This window comes from Papio anubis, chromosome 4 (assembly GCF_008728515.1).
Source record: "Papio anubis isolate 15944 chromosome 4, Panubis1.0, whole genome shotgun sequence".
Classification (NCBI taxonomy): Eukaryota; Metazoa; Chordata; class Mammalia; order Primates; family Cercopithecidae; genus Papio; species Papio anubis.
The window spans coordinates 27,034,260-27,059,604 of NC_044979.1; the positions used below are offsets into that span (position 1 = coordinate 27,034,260).

At 48.0% G+C, this 25,345-nt stretch overlaps 1 protein-coding gene and 1 long non-coding RNA gene across 2 annotated transcripts in view; one reads left to right on the top strand and one right to left on the bottom strand.

The window, feature by feature from the left end:
- Positions 1–25,345, top strand: part of PODXL (podocalyxin like) — a 56,000-nt gene that overhangs the window by 22,951 nt on the left and 7,704 nt on the right. The window contains exons 2-4 of the mRNA XM_021936278.2: positions 21,922–22,542; positions 23,744–23,964; positions 24,301–24,372. Of these exons, the coding sequence (XP_021791970.2) occupies positions 21,922–22,542; positions 23,744–23,964; positions 24,301–24,372 (914 nt within the window). The remainder of the gene's footprint in view (positions 1–21,921; positions 22,543–23,743; positions 23,965–24,300; positions 24,373–25,345) is intronic.
- LOC116274466 lies at positions 1,194–5,612 on the bottom strand. Its single transcript, XR_004183119.1, has 3 exons — positions 5,469–5,612; positions 3,833–4,101; positions 1,194–2,384 (listed from the first exon to the last, which is right to left on the bottom strand). It is a non-coding gene; the product is annotated as an uncharacterized LOC116274466 (long non-coding RNA).

The window sequence follows — 25,345 nt, forward strand, 5'->3', positions numbered from 1 at the left end:
CGGACCAGAACTTGAGGCTGACAGCCGGAAAGCCCCTCCCTCGGTCTCTGAGCCAGTGAGGAAACACTTCCAGGCCTGGGTTTCCTTTCCTTCCCCGGGAAGGTTCAGGCTCAGCCCCTCGTCTAGGTCTTCTCTTGACCACAGCTGCCCTGGTGCCTCATCTTCTCCCTTCCCCAGATCAGCCATGCCTCACTGGGAAGGAAGAGCCCCATGGGTCTGGGCAGACCTGTGCCTACTCTTGTCTGGGCAAGGCCTGTGCAGGTGTGAGTGGCTTGAGAGGGAGTGGAGGAGGTGGGCGGCACGGTTCTAACAGGGAAGGGGAGGTGGGGTGCAGTGCAGGGCGGGAGAGTGGAGTGCCTTTCCTTCCCCGCTGCACGGCTCAGCAGGAATATAATTAGAGCTGACATAGACCGGACACTTTCTATGTGTACACACTGCTCTCAGTACTCAAAGGTATAGAGTTTGTTACTTTTATTACCCTGCTCCCCACTTCTAACAGATGGGAAAACTGAGGAACAGCGTTCAGACATGTGTGTTAAAAGTCGAGACTCTTGCCTGGTTGTACAGCTCGTGTGTGGACTGGAAGCCGGGTGGTCGGGCTCCCTGCTACCTGCTCTTAGCCTCTGTCCTGTGCTGCTTCGGTGGGGAGTCACAGAGGGGCACCGCTGAGGCAGTGATGTGGGCACACGGGAGCCAAGTAGCCTTGGGTGCTGTGCCCTGCTCCCAGGTGTTGAGGACAGGAAAGAATGAGGACTTGTCCGCCCTGGGAAGAAGTGGTGTGAACCAGGGCTTCTTACAGGTGATCTGGCCACAGTGCCCTCCCTGCAGGGAGAAATTCTCCCAAGTGAAGGTGGCCCTTCCCCATTGCTGGGACATCTCCATGCTGGACAGTGGCAGCCCCCTCCTGCCCAGGGAAGCAGGCAGACGGGCCCCACCCTAGGGGAGCAGCGGGTGGCGGCCAGGCCAGCTGAAACAAGCTGATAAGGGCAGAACAATTCCAGATTTGAAGAATGCCCGGAATTATCTCCCCTGAGGGGGCAGCTCTGGGCCCCTCTGGGAGAGGTGATTCTGAGAGGCAGGCCTGATGACCCCACCCCTGGGGTGCCGTCCTGCTGCCTAGAGTCTCAGGGTTCCAGGGACCGCAGAGCCAACAGAACTGCCAGGGTCCCAGGGAAGGGACGGGGAGGGTGGAGCATGACTGGAGTCTGTGGCTGCACCTGACACTCAGCCTGTGTAGGGGTAAGGGGCGCAGGTTGGGGACCCGGCCCTGCCCCAGACAGTTGGAGCAGCCCTTCTTGCTGTCTCAGTTCTCGTTGTGAATCTCCATCCTGAACCCCTTGTCTTAGCTCTGACTTTTGTTACAGTATAACAGAATACTGTCGGCTGGGTGGCTTAGGCAACAGACATTTATTTCTCACAGTTCTGGGGGCTGAAAGTCGCAGATCAGGGTTCCGGCATGGTCAGGTTCTGGCGAGGGCGTTTCCTGGCTTGCAGACAGTGCTTTCATGCTGTGACCCCACAGGGCAGAGAGAAGGTCTGCTGTCTCTTCCTCTTCTTAAAAGGACACTAATCCATCATGGAGGCTCCATCCTCAGGACCTCATCTAAACCTAAGTATCTCCCAAGGCTCTACCTTCACACTGGGGGTTCGGGCTTCCACATATGCATTGTGCGTGGGGCCCAGACAGTCAAGTCTGTTGTACCCCTTATACCCAGGGAAGTCAAGCCACCCCACTTTTGGGATCCCAAGCAGGGGACCATTTGGAGGGAAAGAGAGCAACCCCAGGAGTCACTACCCCCTCTTTTCCAGATGGGGACCTATGGCAGACCAAAAATGTCCCCCCACCTCAAAAAAAAAGATATACAAGTAAAAATCTCTGAAACATGTGATTATTATCTTATGTGGACAGAGGGTCTTTACAGATAACTAAGGACCCCAAGATGAGAGCATGCTGGATTTCAGTGGGTGGGCCCTAAATCCAATGACAAGTGTCCTCATCAGAGGCATATAGAGAAGGTGGCCATGTGACCATGAGGGCAGATGTTGGAAGGATACTGCTTTAGCCAGGGAGTGTCAGAAGCACACACCTTGATTTTAGACTTCTGGCTTGCAGAATGGTGAGAGATTACATTTCTGTTGTTTTAAACCTTTGTGGTAATTTGTTATGGCAGTCATAGATAAACTGATCTAGGTAGGACCTGAGGTGCAGAGATGGGCCAAGGTTCACCCAAGCACATGCAGACGGGGAAGACAGCCATCACCGGTTGGCGAGAGTGAGGCGAGTCAGTTCCTCCATGGCCTTCCCATGCTGTCCTCTGCAGACAAGCCCCTGGCTCTTATCCCGGGTCAGGTTCCTCCTGGAGGCACCAACATCTGGTTGGCACCTTGCGGGTTAGAGAGGGGGAGACACTGGTTTTCTTAAAGCCACAGAGGGCAATTGTTTATAAGCAGGTGGATATAGCATTAATAAGATTTCAGAGCCGAAGATCAGAGCCAACAGCCTCCAAGGACAGGACCCACACTGGGTTGGAGAGATCCAGAAGGGCCTTTTGGTGGAAAGAAATGAGCGCCCAGCTAAGCAAGAGCTGGGCAGGGGGATGACCAGACTGCTGGGGCAGGGAATTAAGGGTACTGACTTAATGTTTTTTTTTTTTTTTTTGAGATGGAGATTTGCTCTTGTTGCCCAGGCTGGAGTGCAATGGCGCGATCTCGGCTCACCGCAACCTCCGCCTCCCGGGTTCAAGCGATTCTCCTGTCCAGCCTCCCGAGTAGCTGGGATTACAGGCCTGTGCCACCACACCCAGCTAATTGTGTATTATTAGCAGAGATGGGGTTTCTCTATGGTGGTCAGGCTGGTCTCAAACTCCTGACCTCAGGTGATCCTCCCACCTCGGCCTCCCAAAGTGCTGGGATTATAGGTGGGAGCCACTGCGCCCGGCCTTTTTTTTTTTTTTTTTGAGACATGATCTCTCCCCATTGCCCAGGCTGGCGTGTAATGGTGTGATTATAGCTCACTGCAGCCGCAAACTCCTGGGCTCAAGTGATCCTCCTACCTCATCCTGAGTAGCCAGGACTACAGGTGCACACCCCCCCGGCCATGCCCACCTAATGTTTTGATTGTTTTGTAGAAATGAGGTCTTGCTATGTTGCCCAGGCTGGTCTCAAACTCCTGGGCTCAAGTGATTCCCCTGCCTTGGCTTCCCAAATTGCTGGGATTACGGGTATGAGCCACCAAGCCCAGCCCTGACCTGACAAAACCCAAGACACGTGGAGGTGGGACCGCAACATGGGGAGCATCAAGTTCTTCACAAGGAAGGCAGGGGAGTGAGGGGGCTGCACGCAGGGGCAAGAGAGGGCACCTGGTGCCTTGGTGCTGGGAGGAGCCCTGGCCAGGTGAACAGAGAGCAGCCCCGGGTCCCTTACTGACCCGGCTCTCCCATCCCACCCTGCCTCGCTGTCCTGCCCAGCTACCACCCAGAAGCCTGGCAATAAAAGGGCCAGTGTACAATGGCCAGCAGGACTTGTAGCCTGAGAAGGTGGGCCCTGGAGAGCTGGGGGTGGAGGCGTGGGATGTAGACCTCAACCTGGCTGAACCCCACAATGGCATCACACCAGGCCCCTCGCATCACACCAGGCCCTGCCCGAGTCCTAGCAGCTCCCTGCACCCCCTGGAAAGAAGGGGCTCGTGGAGCAGATGTCACATGTTGGAAAATGATGTTAGGGTTGGGCAGCCCTTGGAAAGGCCCCGCCTGTACCCCTAGGGAGGCCCAGCACGAGCCCTCGGAAGTGACTGGCTAGGATGGCTCTGCTGTCACAGCCAAAGCGGGCTTACCTAGTACAGTGTCGTGCTCGACAGAGTCCGAAGCCGGGGTGTGTCATACACACCCAGAGGGACCTTAGGAATCTTCTGGCCCACCTTTCACAGATGCATTTCAAGAGGGCGGACAGCTTGCCCAGGCCTGGGGGTCCCACGCAGGGACAGGACGAGGAGGTTTCGGACCTCCCATTTCCCAGCCTGCGCTCTTCCCTTTGGCACACCAGTCGAGGAACACATCCGCCCGTCTTGCCTGTCTCTCCCCTTGGAGCTTTTTTGTTTTACTTCTGTGGAGATGAGTTGGGGGTGGTGAGCAGAGGACAAAGAAGGAAGGAGAGGTCGACACTGGTGTCCAGGCGGGAGCCTCCCATCCCACCTCCTCCTTGGACTCTTTCCACACCCCTCTTCCCGGAGCATTCTTTCCAGTTTCCTTTCCCACTATTAATAGTCAAGAGTCAATCCTAGGTCTGGAAATAGCCAGGAACAGAGGAAACAGGCCCTCCTTGAAGATTGAAGCAGCCTTCCCACCGCAGGGGAGCAGGCCGAAGTCCGTCTTCTCCTCCCACTGTACCCCTGGCCCCTGCGGCAGCTGGCACTGTGCTAACTCATTCAACATAGGCTTCCACATCAGCAGGAATGTCATGTCATTTCTGCCCTGCTGTGATGTACTGGCCTTTGCAGCCCTGTCCATCACTCACCGGACTTTCACTCCATCCTCTTCATCTCAATACGTGTCATCATTCTTGTTGACTTCAGTACTCAGTTGGGTAAACACTGAAGTACCCTGGCCTCTGTTTCTCAACCTTTTCTCATCTCTACTTCAGTGGGTCATTCCCATTTCACCCCCTGAACTTTATCAGCCCCTCAAACTGTATCACATCTGAAATCTTGGCATTTCCTCCTTGTATCACTGTCTCTCTACCTTCCAACTTATCTGCTCAAGTAAACCCACATCACAGTGCTTGAACTCAAGACGTAACAAAGTCCAGTAACCTTCCTCTTTGCCTTTTGGCCCCTACCTGGCCTTATTTCTGTCTTTCTCCATCCTCTATGTCAATAATCCACCATTAGAATCCCTACCTTGCAAAGATATTCCCAAATTCCTTGCACCGTCTCCTGCTGTCATACCTAGCAAAACCCCATTCTCAGATAAACCTTTGCCTCTATTTTTCTACACCAAGCAGCTGAACATTGCTACAGTAAAATCTGGCTGATTGCATTAACTTTAAATTCATGATGCCATGCCTCAATTTGGCACCAAATACTACTTGACAATCATATTTTACTTCTTTAGCATGGTAGTTCTCAAAGTGTGGTCCTCTGGCCAGACGCATCAGAATCTTTTGGGAACTTGTTAGAAATGCATATTTCATATCCCAGGCCTGTGGAATCAGGAACTCTGGGGCTGGATCCAGCCACTGGTGTTTTCACAAGGCCTCTGTGTATTTCTGACGCTTGCTGAAGATTGAGAACCTCTTTTCTAAGAGGTTTATGTTCCTATTTCCAACATGAGTATTTTACACTTTTCCCTCAAACACTCCCTCCTCCTTTTTTCTATCTATATCACTATAACTGATTTCATCTAGACTTCATTGAGAAAATTAAAGCTGTCAAATGTAAACTCTTTCTACCACCAAAATACAGCTGTACTTACGACTGTATCCATTTTCTTCCCTCCTGTTTCAAAGATGGAAGTGTCGGCAGGGCGCGGTGGCTCATGCCTGAAATCCCAGAACTTTGGGAGGCTGAGGCGGGTGGATCACTTGAGGTCAGGAGTTTGAGACCAGCCAACATGGTGAAACCCCATCTCCACTAAAAAAAAATACAAAAATTAGCCGGGTGGTGGGTGCTTGTAATCCCAGCTACTTGGGATGCTGAGGCTGGATAATTGCCTGAACCCAGGAGGGAGAGGTTGCGGTGAGCTGAGATTGCACCACTGCACTCCAGCCTGGGCAACAGAGCAAGACTCCTTCTCAAAAAAAAAAAAAAGGTGTCTGACTATCCAATGAAGGCCAAGTCCTCTATGGGTGCTGAGTTGGCACAGGTATATCTCCTCTGCATCTTAAGGACCCTATGAAACAGTAGGAAGAGAACACATACACAAAGAAAGCATTCATACCAGCTCTAGCATCTCCTACCTTCGAAAAGAAAACAGAAGTTTCTTAACTGTCCCAGCGCCCTCCAGCTGCTGCCGTATGTCTCTGATCCCCTAGCATTTGATAAAGAGTTGTCCACACATGCAAATTCATTTTCCTACCATTCATTCACTCTTCACTCTGCCCGAGTCAGGCTTCCACCTGCCCTGTGCCCACTGAAACTGCACATGGTGGTTGCCAGGGACTTCTCTTTGCCAGTCTCATCATTCAGCACAGCCAGCCACTCCTTCCTTAAAACAAAACAAGAATCTAAAGCAGAAACTTCTGTTGCATCTCCCTGTTTCCCCTTAGAGATAACTAGTATTCTAAACTTAGTGTTAAATTCTCTGTAAAATTTTTGTAACATTTTCTGTTTCCCTAAAAACATATAGTTTTGCCGATTTTTGTACCCTGTAAGTAGAACCATGTAAGTGTTCTTGTTCTTCCTTTTATTGTTCAGTATTATTCTTTAGATTAATGCTAATAGAGGTAGTTGTAGTCCACTCATTTTCAGTCCGGTATAGCATTCTCGGAGACGATACTATCACTTTATCCATACTACTGTCAGCCGTACTGTCGACTGTACTCTACTGTACCTACTGTCAACACTGCGTTTTCTTGCTACCTATATGGGGCCAATGTAAACTATTCTTAAGGGCATTTTTGTAAATGCACTGTGATGCACATTTTGTCTCCCTAGGATAAATGCCTAGTGATACAATTGGAAGTTGTGGGCCGGGCGTGGTGGCTCACGCCTGTAATGCCAGTACTTTGGAAGGCCAAGGTGGGTGGATCACTTGAGGTCAGGAGTTTGAGACCATCCTGGCCAACATGGTGAAACCCTGTCTGTACTAAAAATACAAACATTAGCCGGCCATGGTGACGGACACCTGTAATCCCAGCTACTAGGGAGGCTGAGGCAGGAGAATTGCTTGAACCCAGGAGGCGGAGGCTGTAGTGAGCTGAGATCATGCCACAGCACTCCAGCCTGGGCAACAGACTTCTCAAAAAAAAAAAAAAAAAAAAAAAAAAAAGGAAGTTGTGGATTGAACAATATGCGCATGTCTAACTTTCTTTGATAATGCCACACTCTTTTCCAAAGTGTTTCAACCAATTTACACTACTGCATATTCTTGCTACCCCTTCTTACTGACTTGAAAATGTTTGTCAATCTGATGGGTATGAAAAGAAAATTCTTTCTTATTTTGCATTTCCCTCATTACTAATATTCTCAGATGTTCTTAGGTTGTTTGTGCCATTTTTTTCTGAAAAATGCACGTATAATTCTTTTATTTTTCTATTGGGCTGTTTTCTTAAGTATAGAAGTTTTCGGGGCATATCTACAATTTTTTGGAATACCACTGTAAGGATGATTTATTTATTTAATCATTTATTTATCAGATTAGACTCATGGATATTTATTTTATTCTTGGGGTTCCAATCCAATCTTTCTTGTTTTGTTGCTCAAATTGTTCCAGGTTTGGCCATTATGAGCTCTTTCCTGTTGAACCTCTTTCAGGTCTTTCAGGTTGAACTTGCCTTCCTCTTCCTTTTTTTTTTTTTTTTTTTTTAGCACTTCTTTACTTTCTGACATTACAAGATGTTTCAGGCTCATTTTGCATTTTCCCTGTATCAGCACTAGAATCAAGCCCTTTCTCCAAGGAGCCTTGGTTCCTTTTTTTGTAGAATGGTATCAGAAACCAAACATGGACCCTGGGTGTACCCTATGCTACTGGTATGTCTCTGCTTCTAGATGCTCTGAGTGGACAGAGCTGGGAAATAGACATTTGTTAACTATGTATTCATTTCCTCATCTATCATCTATTTGTCTATTGAAACATGAGTTCTGACTGACTGACATCCGCTGTCTCTCATCAAGCATCGCAGGGCTAGCATCCTCTCCACCTGTTTACTTACTTGTAACTTCTTTCTCCAACAGTTAGAAATCTGGCTTATGTTATGTATAATTTGTTTAATTACTTGTTCAATCCTAGTATACATGTAAAGTAGGTTTGAAATTGACATGCCCTTGTAAGAAACATTCTTATTACTTAAAATACACTGTTTATATGCAGTTCTTTTGTTACAGTATCTAGTTAAAAAAAGAAAACCGAAAAAAAAAAACCTCTTAGTAGGTCAACTCTTGTTCTCCACCCCCTTTAGCGAGGTTATGTTATACCTTTTTTTTTTTTTTTTGAGACAGAGTTTAGCTATTGTCTCCCAGGCTGGAGTGCAGTGGCACGATCTCGGCTCACTGCTACTTCTGCCTCCCAGTTCAAGCAGTTCTGCCTCAGCCTCCCGAGTAGCTGGGATTACAGGCACGCACCACTGTGCCTGGCTAATTTTTGTATTTTGTTTTGTTTTGTTTTGTTTTGGTAGAGACGGAGTTTCGCCATGTTGGCCAGGCTGGTCTTGAACTCCTGACCTCAGGTGATCCGCCTGCCTCGGCCTCCCAAAGTGCTGGGATTACAGGTGTGAGCCACTGCATCTGGCCATGTTATACCTTTAGAATATAGTTAAATTGATTTTTGTAGTCTCCATTACATCCTAGGATTTCCTGGACATCCGAGGTGATTATTTTTCTAAATTGGCATTAAGTAAAGTTAATTCTTGGAGTACACAAATCTTTGGGTTTCAAGAAATGCAGAGTCTTGTGGATTCTTGTGCATCACTCACTGTCCTAAAAATAACCTTGTATGGAGCTGAGGAGTCCGTTCCTCCCAGTTCTCTCAACCTCTGGTGTCCACTGATCTGTTTTCTTTCCCTATCATTTTGCCCTATCTATAAAATCAAAATGGAATCATGCTGTGCAGACTTTTGGCTTCTTTCACTTAGCAAAATGTATTTAAATCTTATATATGCTGTCACATGAATCACTAGTTTATTCCTTTTTATTGCTGAGTAGTCATTATATGGCTATATAACATCCATTCACTTGCTGAAGAATATCCCGGTGGTTCTCAGTTTTGGGTGATTGTAAATAAAACTGCTGTAAACATTTGCATGTAGGTTTTTGTGTGACTATAGGTTTTCATTTCGTGTAGGTAAATAAGAGTAGAATTGCTGGGTCATATAATAATTGTTTGCTTCACTTCAAAAGAAACTGCTAAACAGTTTTCCAAATTATCTGTACCACTGTGCATTCCGACCAGCCATGTATGAGAGATCCTGTTTAGCGTTTGATTTTGTCAGTTTGTTTGATTTTAGCTATTCCAATAGCTGCACTGGAGCTTCAATTTGAATTTGCCTAATGACTAATGATGAGCATCTTTTCATATGCTTATTTGCCATCTATATATCTTCTTTGGTAAGTTTTCCTTGGAGATCTTTTGCCTGTTTTAAAATATTGGGTTTTTATTGTTGAGTTTTCTTTGTTGTTTTCTCTGTGTGTGTGTGTGTGTGTGTGTATGTGTGTGTGTGTGTTTCCTATTGAACCCGGTAGGACTCACAGTACAATGTTCAATAGGAGTGGAAAGAGAGGACATCCTTGCTTTGTTCTCAAACTTCATAGCAAAGCGTTCGGTCTCTTCCCATTAAGTATGATGTTAGCTGTAAGTTTATTTGGAGACATCACTAATTAGGTGAGGGAAGTTCCCTACTATTCCTGGTTTGCTGAAAGGTTTTGTTTTGTTTTAAATCATGAATGGATGTTAAATTTTGTTAGATGGGCCGGGCGCGGTGGCTCACGCCTGTAATCCCAGCACTTTGGGAGGTCGAGGCGGGTAGATTTTCTGAGCTCAGGAGTTTGAGACCGGCCTGGGCAACACAGTGAAACCCCGTCTCTTCTAAAATACAAAAAATTAGCTGGGCCTGGCGGCGTGCACCTGTAATCACAGCCACTTGGGAAGCTGAGGCAGGAGAATTGCTTGAATGCGGGAGGCGGAGGTTGCAGTGAGCTGAGATTGCACCACTGCACTCCAGCCTGGGTGACAGAGTGAGGCTGTCTCTGTCTCAAAAAAAAAAAAGATGATTTTTCTGCAAATATGAAGATAATCATACGGTTTTTCTTATTTTGCTTCTTAATGTGTTGAATTGCACTGATTGATTTTTCAAATACTGAACTGTCCATGATGAGCCTCACTTGGTCATGATGTCCTTTCTATGTAGTGCTAGATTTGATTAGTCATCAGGGAAATAAAAATTAAAACCACAATGAGATACTACTTCATGCCCACTAAAATGGCAGTAATGGAAAAGATGATAATTGTTGGCAAAGATCTGGAAAAACTGGACTCACAAAACAATTGCTGATTGACATGTAAAATGGGGCGGCCGCTTTGGAAAATAGCTTGGCAGTCCCTCAAAATACTCAATAAAGAGTTACCATATGACCTAGCAATTCCGCTCCTAGGTATATACCCAAGGGAAATGAAAACATGGTCACACAAAAACTTGTACACATAGCAGCATTATTCATAACAGTCCAAGGGTTGAAACAACCCAAATGTTCATCAGCTGATGAATGGATGAACAAAAATGGAAGCTCCATACTATGAAATATCATTTAGCAATACAAAGAAGTAAGGAATGGACACATGCTAGCATGGATGAACCAGGTAAACAAAAGTGAAAGAGAAAAGCTTGAAAACACATCAAAGTGAAAGAAGCCAGTCACAGAAGACCACATAGTGATTGATCCCATTTACGTGAACTCTCCAGAATAGGTGAGTCCGTAGATAGAAGTAGATTGGTGGCTGCCTACTGTGTGGCTTTTCTTTTGCTGTGTCTTTAGTGTGAAAGTTTATGTTAATCAAGGCACAAGTTAGGCTTGGCTTATAATTTGTTGTTGCTGTGGATACCTTTGCTGCACCCGGGGCTGCAAAGTCCTCCAGTAATATCTCTGTGGGTCCTTGCTTGGCTGTAGCTCATCCTTGTTTGCTGCTCCTCAGATAGTCTGCCTTTTGCAGCTCCCCACAGTTGTATTCCACTGTTTTTATTTGAGATGCATCCTCACCATGTTGCCCAAGCTGCAGTGCAGTGGCACGATCTCGGCTCACTGCAACCTCCACCTCCTGGGTTCAAGCGATTCTCCCGTCTCAGCCTTCTGAGTAGCTGGGACTACAGCACGTGCCACCATGCCTGGCTAATTTTTTGTATTTTTAGTAGAGATGGGTTTCACTGTGTTGGCCAGGCTGTTCTCCAACACCTGACCTCAGGTGATCTACCCGCCTTGGCCTCCCAAAGTGCTGGGATTACAGGCGTGAGCCACTGCGCCCTGCTGCTCCACTGTTATTTTTTACTTCATACTTGCTGGCCTTGTAGAACAGGGGAGGGGACCATTTCCTGATGTTCTGTTTAAGTGTCCCTCAGGCACTGGGAAGCTGAGCTTGAGGGTGTGGCCTTCACTCGCATTCCCACCTCTTACCTAGATGTTGCAGCTGGGTTTAGCTTCAGGTGTAAGGAGCTGTTTTATTTTTCCTGTTCTCTTCCCTGGCTGTGGGAGGTTTCCGCCAGTGCCCTCAGGCCGGAGATTTTGTTGACCTCCACCTGAAAGGCTTTTTTCCTGCCCTATAGTGATGTGGAGGGTATGGAGTTTCAGCACCGGCTGTTTCTTTCCCCAGCCAGCCCCACCCATAAGGGGTTGCTTTTTCAAGGCTTCCTGTGAACACCTGATGGGGTTCCTAGGAGTAAACTGCCCTGTGTTGTGGACCTGACAAGCCTACAGCTCATAGGGCTTCACATTTTCATACGAACTCATCCACAGCTTTTAGAAACTCATTTAAAATTTGTCTTTAATCAGCTGGGTGCGGTGGCTCACGTCTGTAATCCAGCACTTTGGGATCAGCACAAGGTGGGTGGATCACGAGGTCAGGAGTTCGAGACCAGCCTGACCAACGTGGTGAAACCCCTTCTCTACTAAAAATACAACTGAGCATGGTGGTGTGTGCCTATACGCCCAGCTGCTCAGGAGGCTGAGGCCGGAGAATCACTTGAACCTTGGAGGCAGAGGTTGCAGTGAGCCGAGATCATGTCACTGCACTCCAGCCTGGGTGACAGAGCAAGACTCCTTCTCAAAAAAAAAAAATTGGCCTTAATCTTCTTACTGAACTTTGCCCACGTCCCAGGTAAAGCAAGTGCCCTGGTCGGGTTGCTCCCTGCAGTTGTCCATCCGTCTCCACTTTTTAGGGTTGTTTTCTTCATGACCTCGGGGCTCAAGAAAAGTCATCACTTTTTGGCTTCTCAACTTTTTCTTTTTTTCTTTTTGTTTTTTTGAGACGGAGTCTTTTTTTTTGAGATGGAGTCACCTAGGCTGGAGTGCAGTGGCACAATCTCAGCTTAGTGTAGCCTCCGCCTCTTGGGTTCAAGTGATTCTCCTGCCTCAGCCTCCTGAGTAGCTGGGATTACCAGCGCCCGCCACCACGCCTGGCTAATTTTTGTATTTTTAGTAGAGATGGGGTTTCACCATATTGGCCAGGCTAACCTCGAACTCCTGACCTCAAGTGATCCACCCGCCTCAGCCTCCCAAAGTGATGGGATTACACATGTAAGCCACCATGTCCAGCCTCTCAGCTTTTTTCTTATAGTCAGAGTAGGAGCAAAGTTCTTTCTAGTCTGCTCTCATTAGCTGAAACTGGAAGTCCTATTGTTTCTTTTGATGAACACAAATTCTTAACTTTGATGCTAAATGTATCAGTCTTTTTCTTTGGTTTGTGCTTTTCATGTTTTGTGGATGGACAACTGTATATGAAACAATTCCTTTTACAGACACATATTAGAGCAGAACAGACTGTGCTATAGAAAGTTCATTCATGTAAGGCCAGAATGATTTGATCTTTGAATCCTGTTTTGGAGTTTCTTTATGATAAAAGTAACTATTCAATTTCTTTTTTTCCCCTTTTTTGTGGTTTTATAACTTTATTTGGTGTACGTGACAGTCAGCAGTTACTTCTCATCCACATTGACTGTCTATAGATTTTTGAAAGTGGTAACAGGCACGTGGGTAACCAAAGTATAGAGCTTGTTTGGTGGATCTTCATCCTGTTTCCTGGACAACCGCACAGGGATAGATAGGTATGGGACGTTCTTTATTCCTTGGGCCCAGACAGCTTTGATGAGCCTGGTATCCATGCGCACATCTGGAGTTCCCATCTCCTTCATGGCAAATTTCTGGATCTCTGTGAGTACCTGAGGGGCATGCTGCTTGAAGCCCACTCCAGGATGCTCTTGGGATTGTTGATGGTACATTCTCGGTCACCACCTCGTTGATGGTAGAATGGCCTTTCTTCTCACCACCCTTCTTCGCAGGAGCCATTTTACCGTACCCAAGTTGGAAAGGCTCAATTTCTTTATGATTATAGGATAAATGATTATTTCCATTTTCCTTGAGTCACTCTGGTAAGCTTTTCCTTTTCCCAAGAAATTTGTGGCAGGGCACAGTGTCTCATATCTGTCGTCCCAGCACTTTGGGAGGCTGAGGCAGATGGATCCCTTGAGCCCAGGAGTTTGAGACCAGCCTGGGCAACATGGTAAAACCCTCTCTCTACAAAAAATACAAAAATTTTAGCTGGGTGTGGTGGTACATGCCTGTAGTCCCAGCTACCCAGGAGGCTGAAGTAGGAGGATTGCTTGACCCCAGGAAGTTGTAATGAGCCAAGATCACATCATTGCACTCCAGCCTGTGGGACAGAGTGAGACCCTGTCTCAAAAAAGAGAAAGAAATTTGTCTATCTCATCTGCTTCAAATTTATAAGTATTTGCCCATAAGGTATTATGCTTTAAATATCTATTATTATTTTTGTACCTCACATTGTTTACTTATGCCTTTGGATTTTTTTTTCCCTTTTGATCAACTTCTCCAAAGACTTTTTGGTACTTTATGAGCCCGTTTAATAAAACCAGTTTTTGATTTTGATATTTGCTATTGTATTTTGCTTTCTATTTCTTTGGTTGTTCTTTCATTCTTCCATTTTTTTCTTTAGGTTTGTTTTGTGGCTTTCCATTGTCAGATTGAAGGTGGTAGATAGAGGACCAGGCCTGGGTTGGTCCTAAAGGAGGACAATGGAAATTGCAGCGTGGCTCACACCCTCAGAATGCCTGTTCCTGCCGCCACCCATACCTAAAGGTCTCTAAGAGAATTAGTTCCCTGTGATCAGCTGAATGAGGAGTGAAAAAGCCAAGCCTGGTTTTATATGATTTGGGGTAATATGCTAGTACCAGCCAAAAGTGGACGGTGACAGGAGAAAAGCTCTATTTAGGGGGGATCCTGAAGGGTGGTGTAGAAACAAAATTCTCCCAATGACCAGGACTTTAAAGAATACATTTCCTGGTCTTTTGTTTTTGAAGGAAAGGTCCACTGAGGCGAGGTTCTGAACAGATTCATCGGCAGGAGCTAATGATTTTTAAAGCAATGCTAGGGAACTCAGAAGGAACAGCAGTGGAGAATCAGTGTGACTCGGAAGGTTAGGCAGGCATGTGGGGGGACCCGCAGGGATAGGTCTGGAGTGTGAGGATGTTTGCCTGGCTCTGGAGAAGGTTCTGGGTAATCAGATGGGCAAGATGATCCCTTCTGCATATCAGTTTCTTTCTCCATCGCCTAATGATGGCGCTGTGGACCCGTGGCCAAGTGGCCGTGGTGGAGGGCGGCCCGTTCCGGACCTGCATGTACCTCCAGGCTGCCACGTTTCTTGTCAGCAGCGCCGTTTCTGGATTCCCAGGATGCTTTATTCACCATCACAATTACCCCACAGACCATAGGCTTTACCAAGGAGCTCACACTACAGCAGAATCAGTGGCCCGTTAAATTTAATCAGACTTAGTGTGAACCCTACATGTGGCTAAATAATGAAGCAGGAAGGAATATGGCTAGAACCCCAGGGATTCCCCATGGTGCCAGTCATAAAAGTAAATGGAAAGACCTCTTACGGACAGCATCCTTAAACACTCTCATCCCCAATAAAATCCAGTATCCAACACTAACGTTGCCAGTGGTGCGAACTGCTGATGCTCGATGGTGGTAGAAGTGATGGCCTCAGCAGACCAGCTCAGGAGAAGAGGTCTTGAGCACTGTTTCTGACTTATGCTTGATTCTTTAGTCACCTCGAGTGTTTTATTAGCCAACGCACTATCTTTTTAATAGATTTACTTTCTCTTTAAAGCAGACAGAATTAATTTCTAATATTTGAAAGACTCCTGGTTTTTATACGAGGATGTAGGAGAGCAGATTAGGAGAGCAAATGGCATTCCCCCCCAAAAAGACATGTTCAGGTCCTAATCTCTGGTACCTGGTACATGTGCAGGTGACCTTATTTAGAAATAGGGTCTTTGCAGATGTAATCAAGTTAAGATGAAGTCATACTGGATTAGGGAGGGCTCTAAATCCAATGACTGCTATCCTTATAAGAGGAGAGCTATGTGGCCGGGCCCGGTGGCTCACGCCTATAATCCCAGCCTGTAATCCCAGCACTTCGGGAGGCCAAGCAAGGCGGATCACCTGAGGTCAGGAGTTCGAGACCAGCCTGGCTAACATGGTGAAACCACATCTCCATTAAAAATACAAAAGTTACCCTGGCATGGTGGTACACACCTGTGGTCCCAGGTACTTGGGAGGCTGAGGCATGAGAATTGCTTGAACCCACGAGGCGGAGGTTGCAGTGAGTGGAGATCGTGCCATTGCACTCCAGCCTGGGAGACAGAGACTCCATCTCAAAAAAAAAAAATGGAGAGTTATGCAAGGAGGAAGGTCATGTGTTGATGGAGCCAGAGATCGCAGTGACACAGCTACAAGCCAAGGAGCAGCCAGGATTGCTGATAAGAAGCAGGAAAAGAGTCTTCCCTGCTACCTTTGGAGGGAGCTTGCCCCTGCCAGTCTTGGACGTCTAGCATCCAGAACCGTGAGAGAATATATTTATGTTGTCTGTAGCCACCTAGTTTGTAGTCATTTGTTAACGCAGCCATAGGAAAGAAATGCACGATTCATTCAAGGAACACTGAGTCCGTGAAAACATTGAGTTCTGGGACCTGGTTAAGTGGCTGCGTTCTCTATCGTGAATCAACACAGTTCCCAGTTTGCGGACCCTACACCTAGGAAGTCAGTGAGCTGCCCAACCATTCTGATCCGAAAGAGCACATAAGCTCTTAGCTGCTGCTCGAAATAGCCTTGGTTACACCATTGTGATCGCCACGCTGGTCTTGCTGCCCACTGTGGAAGCACACACACCTTTTTTCCTGGAAATGAAATTCTATTATTTTCTCTACACCAAGGAACCTGGTGTCCATCCCCACTGAAATCAGCAGCATTTCCTATTAACATACCTGACCAGTGAAGGACAGCCACAGAGTTCTCAGAACATGTGAATAGTCCTCTTAACAATATCCCAGATGTAATCAAATCCAAGCCACCATCAGTTATAAGATGCACTATTATTTTATGAACCACTTAGAAAAAAAGCCAGGCATGGTGGCTCACACCTGTAATCCTAGCAGTTTGGGAGGCCAAGGTAGGAGGATCACTTGAGCACAGGAGTTCACGACCAGCCTGGGCAACATAGGGAGATCCTGTCTCTACAAAATTTCTCAGGTGTCATAGTGCACACCTGTGCTCCCAGCTACTTGGGAAGCTGAGGCGGAAGGATCACTTGAGCCCCGGAGTTTGATGCTTCAGTGAGCCCAGATCACGCCACTGCACTACAACCTAGGTGACAGAGCAAGACCCTGTCTTGAAAAAAAAGAAAAAGCACCACAGTCAAAGTGTTATTTATAATACATTCTCATTTCAGAGACACGGAAAGATGTAAATCTTAGAAGTCATGAATTATGTTGCCCAAAGCCTTGTAAAGGGAGTGTCATTTGAGTTCTCATGACACACCAGAGCATGAGTGAGCAGGACAGACATGATAAACATTCTGTCTTTCCAAGACTTTGCCTTTTTTTTTTTTTTTTTTTCCCCCTGAGACGGAGTGTCACTCTGTGCCCCAGGCTGGAGTGCAGTGGTGCAATCTCCCGGGTTCAAGCAATTCTACTGCCTCAGCCTCCTGAGTAGCCAGGATTACAGGTGTGCACCAACACGCCCGGCTAATTTTTGTATTTTTAGTCGAGACGGGGTTTCACCATGTTGGCCAGGCTGGTCTCGAACTCCTGACCTCGTCGTGATTCATCCAACTTGGCCTCCCAAATTGCTGGGATTACAGGCGTGAACCACCGTGCCCAGCCAAGACTTTGCATTTCTTCCTATGCATTGTTCCAGGGTATTTCTGACAACTCAGCTTTATTTAATGTGGATTTCCATTGAGTCCAGGTTTCAGTCATCCAACTAAGAAGGCAATGAGAACTACCTGTAGCTGCTGGAGTCAGTATATTGGATCCAAAACCTATGGTATGCGTACCCATAATTCAGCCTGCTGTAAAATTATGATCATCCTCCTTTTGATACAGCACCCTTATGGTAAATATCCAGAAGTATTTGCAAGTTTTTTTGTAGATATTTTTAGTGTGTGAGCCTTCTCCTAGGTCAGAGTCTGTGTTTTTCCTCCTGGGACATGCTGGAATCTGACTCTTGTTATAGGTTTGAAGAACAGAAAGAGCGGTGGGGATCATGATGAGATTCGGTTTTCGGTGCCAATAAGCTCAAGTGAGGTTATTGAGAATCTTACAGGAGAGCAGTGGTAGCGCTTCCTGGCAAGTGAATTCCATTGAAGATGGAGATTTACGGGTAGTCTGACTCATCTACACCCTCTCATGTCACCATTTAATTCTCTAAGTTGGCCAGGCATGGTGGCTCACGCCTGTAATCCCTGCACTTTGGGAGGCCAAGGTGGGCGGAGCATCTGAGGTCAGGAGTTCGAGACCAGCCTCGCTAAGATGGTGAAACCCCATTTCTACTAAAAATACAAAAAATTAGTTGGGCATGGTGGCATGAGCTTGTAATTTCAGCTACTCGGGAGGCTGAGGCAGGAGAATAGCTTGAACCTGGGAGGCAGAGGTTGCAGTGAGCTGAGATTGCGCCGTTGCACTCCAGCCTGGGTAACAAGAGCGAAACTCCATCTCAAAAAAACCCCCAAATTCTCTAGGTTCTATTTTCACATAAGAGACCTGGTGAGGTTATGAATTAAGTTAACACCGTAATTCGGCAACTCATGGAATCAAGCTTTTAAAGTCTTTTGGCCGTCTCAGCCCTTCAGCTGCAAACAAAGAGACTCCTTGAATGTGTTCTTGGAAAGTCTCTGGTTTTCAGTCTGTGCTTTCACAGGAGGATTTAGGAATTTGAATTTGTTGTTCTCTTTCTTTAAACCAGTAGTTTTCACTGGCAGTGATTTTGTCTCCCTCAGGAGACATTTGGCAATATCTGGAGACATTTTTCGTGGTTACAACTGGAAAGGGGCGTGCATGTGTATTACTTGCATCTAATAGGTAGAGGCCAGGAATGTTGCTAAGCGTTCTGTGTATAATGCATAGGACAACTTCCCATAACAAGAAATATCCAGTTCAAAATGCCAGTAGTTTCAGAGTTGAGAAATCCTGTTTTAAGCTGTTCACCATTGTAAGAAGCAACCATCCAGGGCTGGGTGCTGTGGTTCACACCTGTAATCCCAGCACTTTGGGAGGCCGAGGCTGGAGGATCACTTGAGCCTAGAAGTTTGAGACCAGCCTGGCCATTATAGCAAGATCTTGTCTCTACAAATTATAAAAAAAATTAGCTGGGTGTGGTGGTGCGTGCTTGTGGTCTCAGCTACTCGGAGGCTGAGGTGGGAGGACTGATTGAGCCTGGGAGGTGAAGGCTGTAGTGAGTCCTGATTGTGCCACTGTACTCCAGCCTGGGCAACAGAGCAAGATCCTGTCTCACAAACAAAACAAAACAAAAAAATCATCCCACATATTCCTTAATTCCCCAAATACGCTGATATAGTCCCTTTGCAATCTAGTATCTTGCCAGATGACACTATGATACCATCAATAGTAAGAAACACTGTTATTTTATGAACTACTAAGAAGAAAAAATGCCTGTCAAACCCTCACATTGCACTGCTTTTGTTTTGTTTTTCTTTTTTTTGAGACCGTGTTTCACTCTGTCACCCAGACTGGAGTGCAGTGGCATGATCTCAGCTCACTACAACCTCTGCCTCCCGGGTTCAAGTTATTCTCCTGCCTCAGCCTCCTGAGTTGCTGGGATTACAGGCACCCGCCACCACACCTGGCTAATTTTTGTATTTTTAGTAGAGGCGAAGTTTCACCATGTTGGCCAGGCTGGTGTCAAACTCCTGACCTTAGGTGATCCACCTGCCTTGGCCTCCCAAAGTGCTGGGATTACAGGTGTGAGCCACCGTGCCCAGCCTGTATTGCTTTTTAAAACAGATTTGGTGAGTGTGCCTTTCATACTCTGGCAGCAGCCACTGGGCCACACCAAAGCCACTTCCTGGGCACTTCACTTTAGATTAGAGGTGATAATGTCACTGCTTATCCTTGAGATGTCACGGGACACTTGCAAGTATTCCTTAATACTTGCAGAATTTTGACTGCTGTTTGTCCCCAGTAAGGCCTGACAACCAATCCCTGAAGTCTTGCTGCCGGCAGCTACTCCTGATAAACATTTCTGCTTTTCAGTAGCAAAATGTGTGTGTAAAAGATTTTGGATACTGTCCAGTGTATGGAGTAGCTGGGATTGCTGGAGGCCACAACATTCAGAGCTACTTTGAACATCACCCAAGCCAGGCTGTAGAAGTGATCCAGGGAGGCCAGCGCTGCTTACCCATGCCAAGCACCAGGTGGCGCTGCGGCCCGGGATGAGTGCTTGGCCTGCTTGGCCTCACCTCCATGCATGATGTCACCACTCTTGCCTGCAGAGCCCCTCACGGCTGGAATGAGACTGCTCATTCTTGGTGGCACTGCCACATGCTTATGCTCATCCCAGGGGAGGCTGGCAAGGCAAAGAGCTGGCATTTTCATAGGAGCATTGCCATAGGAGGCAGATTCTGCTGCCATCAAGTCTCATGGGGTGCAGAACTCCCAAATACAGAGAAATGGTATGGGTGTTGGCTGGTACAGAGAACGGGATGCAGCCAGCAGCCCCCTTCCCACCACTCCCTTCTGCTCCAGACAGAAAACTAGGAATCAATGTAGATTCTCTTCTTCCCTCACTTAGGACATCAGCAAGCAGTTGATCTCCAAAACAGTCTTTACGCTATCTGCCTTTTGTCTCCAGTGTCAATAGCTTCCTGTGGCCAACGCTGTTCATTCCATCTGGATCACTGCAATTGCCTCCTAACTTCTCTTACCTCTTCCACACGCTCTTCTTTCCAGTCTGCCTTCCCCAAAGCAGCAGGAACAGGTTTCTCTGTAAGTCATCCTATAAAACTTCCTTGCTTTAATGCCTTCAGTGGCTGCTTTTTTGCATCAAGAATAAAATCTGGAATCTGCATTTTGGCCTCTGAGGAGGATGATCTTATGTCTCATTCTACGTAGGATATGATTTTTTTATTTTTATTTTTTTGAGACAGAGTCTTGCTCTGTCGCCCAGGCTGGAGTGCAGTGACACCATCTCAGCTCACTGCGACCTCTGCCTCCCGGGTTCAAGCGGTTCTCCTGCCTCAGCCTCCTGAGTAGCCGGGACTACAGGCTGCACCACCACACCCGGCTGATTTATTTTGTATTTTTAGTAGAGACGGGGTTTCTCTTCATTGGCCAGACTAGTCTGTAACTCCTCAACCTCAAGTGATCTGCCTGCCTCAGCCTCCCAAAGTGCTGGGATTATAGGCATGAGCCACCGCACCTGGACGAATGTGATTTTTAAGAGAGCCTTTTATTCTCAAAAATGTCTGGTTTGGACACTCAGTTGCTGTCACTGTCATAAGACCCTGTATTTTCTCAGCCCTGTGCCTGTCGCCTCCTCACCCAACTCCATTCCTGCTTGTCTTCTTTTTTTTTTTGAGACGGAGTCTCGCTCTGTCGCCCGGGCTGGAGTGCAGTGGCCGGATCTCAGCTCACTGCAAGCTCCGCCTCCCGGGTTCCCGCCATTCTCCTGCCTCAGCCTCCCGAGTAGCTGGGACTACAGGCACCCGCCACTGGGCCCGGCTAGTTTTTTGTATTTTTTAGTAGAGACGGGGTTTCACCGTGTTAGCCAGGATAGTCTCGATTTCCTGACCTCGTGATCCACCCGTCTCGGCCTCCCAAAGTGCTGGGATTACAGGCTTGAGCCACCGCGCCCGGCCTCCTGCTTGTCTTCTTTCAGCTCCTTTCCCTACTCGGGGGCTTTGCAGATTCTGTTCCTTCTGCCAGGGACACTTTTCCTCTCATTCTTCACAAAGCATTCTCCTTGTTACCCTTCAGGACTTAGCTTAACCGTCACTGCAGAGATGCCTTTCCTTCCCTCACTCGACATGGTCCCTCCCTGCTCGCCTCTGCATCCTTTCCTTCCTCACTTCCTCCGTGCTCTGTCCACGTGTTTAGTCTCTGCCTCTCCACCAGAGTGTAAGCGGCCTTTCTTTCTTGGCACAGCTCACCTAGTACTGAAATAGTAATTTGTGTAATTTCAGTTTATCATCAGTTTCTCCCAGATTTAACTTCCATGAGAACAGGGCCCATGTCTTTTTTTGCTTAAGCTCAGAACAAGGCCAGGGCAGTTCAGGAAGCATTAGTCTGTGGAATTTTCTGTGGGCCATGTGCCTGGGAGCTGGGGAGGAGGAGTCAGAGGTGTTCCTGGCGGCTGGTTCTGGGGTAGCACATTGAGAAACTTAAGGGGGATGTGCGTGGGGCCGGACGGGGAGGGCAAGGTGTACACGACAGCCTCCATGTGTGGTGGGCCTTGCTGGCCTGGCCTCCCCTTCAGCAGCATTTCGCTTTTCTGACCCTGCTGCACTCCAAGCTGCCCGCTTAGAGGTTTCCTGAACCTCAGAAAATTCGGGATTTACCAAAGACCCAGGCCTTCAGCAAGGCAGACGGCAGGGCTGCGAGCAAGACCTCTGAATCCTGGGGAAGAGCTGGAGGAGTGTGGTGAGGAAGTCTCCCAGCCCTAACTCCATTCTGTGTTGTCTTTGCAAGCAGCAGCCTCGACTACTAAGAACACAACAATGGAAACCACTGTCAAGCAAGACCTGACTTCAGCATCCAGTGTCTCCACTACAGCTACAGTCCAGCAGAGCACAGTCCCCACTTCCAAGGCCAGGAACACCTCGGCCCCGACCACGGCGAGCACCCGTGGTGTGTCCAGTGACACACTGGGGACTACAACCCAGGTTCCGCAAACCTCAGGCCCGGTCACCACTACCGTGACTACAAGATGCTGCTCAGACAACACTACTACCGCCAACAAGGGCTCCAGGAGCACGCAAGGTGCAGACGCCACTACAGTTGCAATCTCCACGACCACAGTGAAACCTGACACCACAAGCAGCCAGAATGGAGCAGAAAATACAACTAACTCTGGGGGTCAACGCAGCCACAGTGTGACCACAGACCTCTCATCCACTAAGGCAGAACATCCAACCACCCATCACCCTACAAATCCAGTCAGCCCCTCACAACCCACTTCGACGCATCCTGTGGCCACCCCAACACGCTCGGGACATGACCATCTTACGACAGCTTCAAGCGGTTCAAGCAGTTCAAGCACTGTGGCTAGCCCTGGCCACATCTTCACAAGCCCGGGGATGATCACCACCCCACGTAAGTAATGCCTGGCTTTCTTCAAGCACCAAGAAACTTTTCAGGGCCTGATTACAGGGCATGATGGCTCATGCCTGTAATCGCAGCACTTTGGGAGGCTGAGGCAGGTGCATCACCTGAGGTCAGAAGTTCGAGACCAGGCTGGCCAACATGGCGAAGCCCTGTCTCTACTAAAAATACAAACATTAGCTGGGTGTGGTGGTGGGCGCCTGTAAAGCTACTCAGGAGGCTGAGGCAGGAGAATTGCTTGAACCCGAGAGGGGAATAGTTTCTATTCCATACCTGTTTATTTTTGAGATGGAGTCTCTCGCTCTGTCACCCAGGCTGGAGTGCAGTGGCACAAACTCTGCTCACTGCAACCTCCACCTCCGGGTTCAAGCGATTCTCCTGCCTCAGCCTCCTGAGTAGCTGGGACTACAGGTGTGCACCACCACACCTGGCTAATTTTTTTTTTTTTAAGTAGAGACAGGGTTTCACCATGTTGGCCAGGCTGGTCTTGAACTCCTGACCTTGGGTGATCTGCCCACTTTGGCCTCCCAAAATTGCTGGGATTACAGGTGTGAGCCACTGTGCCTGGCCAATACTTATTTATTTATTTATAAGAGCTGGTCTTAACCTAGTAAATCAATTTCAAAATCTACCTGTGGATCATGAGCCTTAGGATCATGACCCATCTCAGATCTGTGGACCCAGAATTTCTGAGTGCTCCCTGGTGATGTTGCTGCGTATCAGCAGCATATGGTCTGAAGTCAGCAGGCCACCACTCTACAGGAGGGTGCCACACAGGAGTGTGGGCTCCGGCTGAGATAATCCTGGATTCGAATCCCTGCCCTGCCACTTGTTGGCATGGGAACTCGGGCAAATCACTGAGCTCCTCGGAGCCTCAGTTTCCTTGTTTATGAAATAGGGACGGTGACGATTCCTCCCCCAGAGGGTTGTTATGAGGATTCAGTAGGAAAGTACCTTTGAAGCACTTGGTCCCTTGCACACAGTAAGTGGTTGGTGAATGTTCACTGCAGCTGCTGTGACTTCCTTTGCCGGGTTATTCCACTGGCTTGTCATAGGAGTCAGTCCGCTGCTTCCGTCTCTGTGGGAAGTAAGACTAAAGAACTTGGGAAAACTATTAGAGCGAGAAAAGACTGTCCTCTTCTCACGAGGGTGCACTCATCTTTTCCCATTACCCTCGTTTTCCCAATGACAGCGCCATCAGTTATCTTGCAAAGAACTGAACAGACCTCCAGCCAGATGCCAGCCAGCTCTATGGCCCCTTCCTCCAAGGGGACAGTGCAGCCCACAAGCCCGACGACAGCATTGAGAATGTCTCCCCTGCCAGAGACCATGAGCTCCAGCCCCACAGCAACATCAACGACCCACCGATACCCCAAAACACCTTCTCCCACCTTGGCTCATGGGAGTGACTGGGTAACTCCGGCGGGCGTGGGGCAAGTCTGAGAACCCAGACTCGGGTAGAAGGGGCTTTAAGACAAGCTTTTCTGTTCTTTCCTCCAACCCAGGGCCCCTGGCTGGGGCTTTGAGCAGCACTTACCCGTTCGCTCCTCCCTCTCCCTGGTTAGCCTGGTCCTGGTTTGGGCTGCCCTCAAGCCACGCAGCCAGGACATACCTGGTTCTGGAATGGGTCCAGCCATGCCTCCAGCTTGCCATGAACTCCTTCCTATCTGGGTCACCCCTTAGTTGGGGGGAAGTGTCAAAGATTCCCTGACTATGAACCCAAACCTTAATCTCAGTGGCTTCTTGCAGACCAAGTGTGAGGCTCCTGAGATGCCAAGTGAGAAGCTCCTCATCCTGAACCTCACAGGAAACACCCTCTGTGTGAGTAGCTCGCTGATCTGAGGCTCGCAGCAGGGCTGAGGCAGGGAGAGGGAATGCATGTTCTTTCTAAGTGCATTTATAAGTGTATTTCTAAGGCGCATTCGCTTTCTGGCCCTCATTTCTTCCTAGTAGGAAGTGGTCCTTTCCCATCTTACAGAGCGACAGACCGAGGTTTAGCCTTCTCTAAGTCAGGACACACCCACAGGACTGAACCCCCTCGCCCCCCGGTTTCCTCGGTTTTCACTGTGTGACTATTCCCAGTATGCTGAGTTGAGGGACCCTGATCCTAGTTCCTGTTTGCCCTTAGTTCTGGGAGTGACTTTGGCGAGTTGATCTCTTTGGGTTTTAGATGTCTCAGTTGAAAACGAGAGGTGAGGCCAGGTGTGGTGGCTTACACCTGTAATCCCAACACTTTGAGAAGCTGAGGCAGGAAGTTTGCTTGAGGCCAGAAGTTCAAGACCAGCCGGGGCAACATAGGGAGACTCCGTTTCTACAGGAAAAAAAAAAAAAAGAGAGAGAAGATGAGAGGTGTAGTCTGCCTGAGTCTCTCGGCTTTAATCGTCTGTGGCTTCACATTTCCCGGTCTGTGGACTATCTGAGAGCCTTGATGGACGAACAGTCCTGGGAGATTCTCCCTCTAACCTGAGGAGCTGACGGGATGGGTGGGAGAGAAAAGGGCCCAGGAATGCAGGAGCCACTGCCAGCAGTTCTCCAGTCTGGGTGGTGTGTGTATGTGTGAGCACCTGTATGAGGGAGGTATAGCAGTGTGTGAACAGCCTTCAGGCTGGCGGTCTCCCTGGGGCCAAAGGCTTTGGTCTGGGGATGCGCTGTGCGTACTTGGTAAATAGCTGCTGAGCGCGGCGCGTGCTGGAGATGGCTGGCTCACTGCTGCCCTCTCCCGGTCAGTGCCGGTTGTTTGCAGCCACCCCCTAGGAACCAGAACTAGAACAGACCCAAACACTGTGTCTATAAT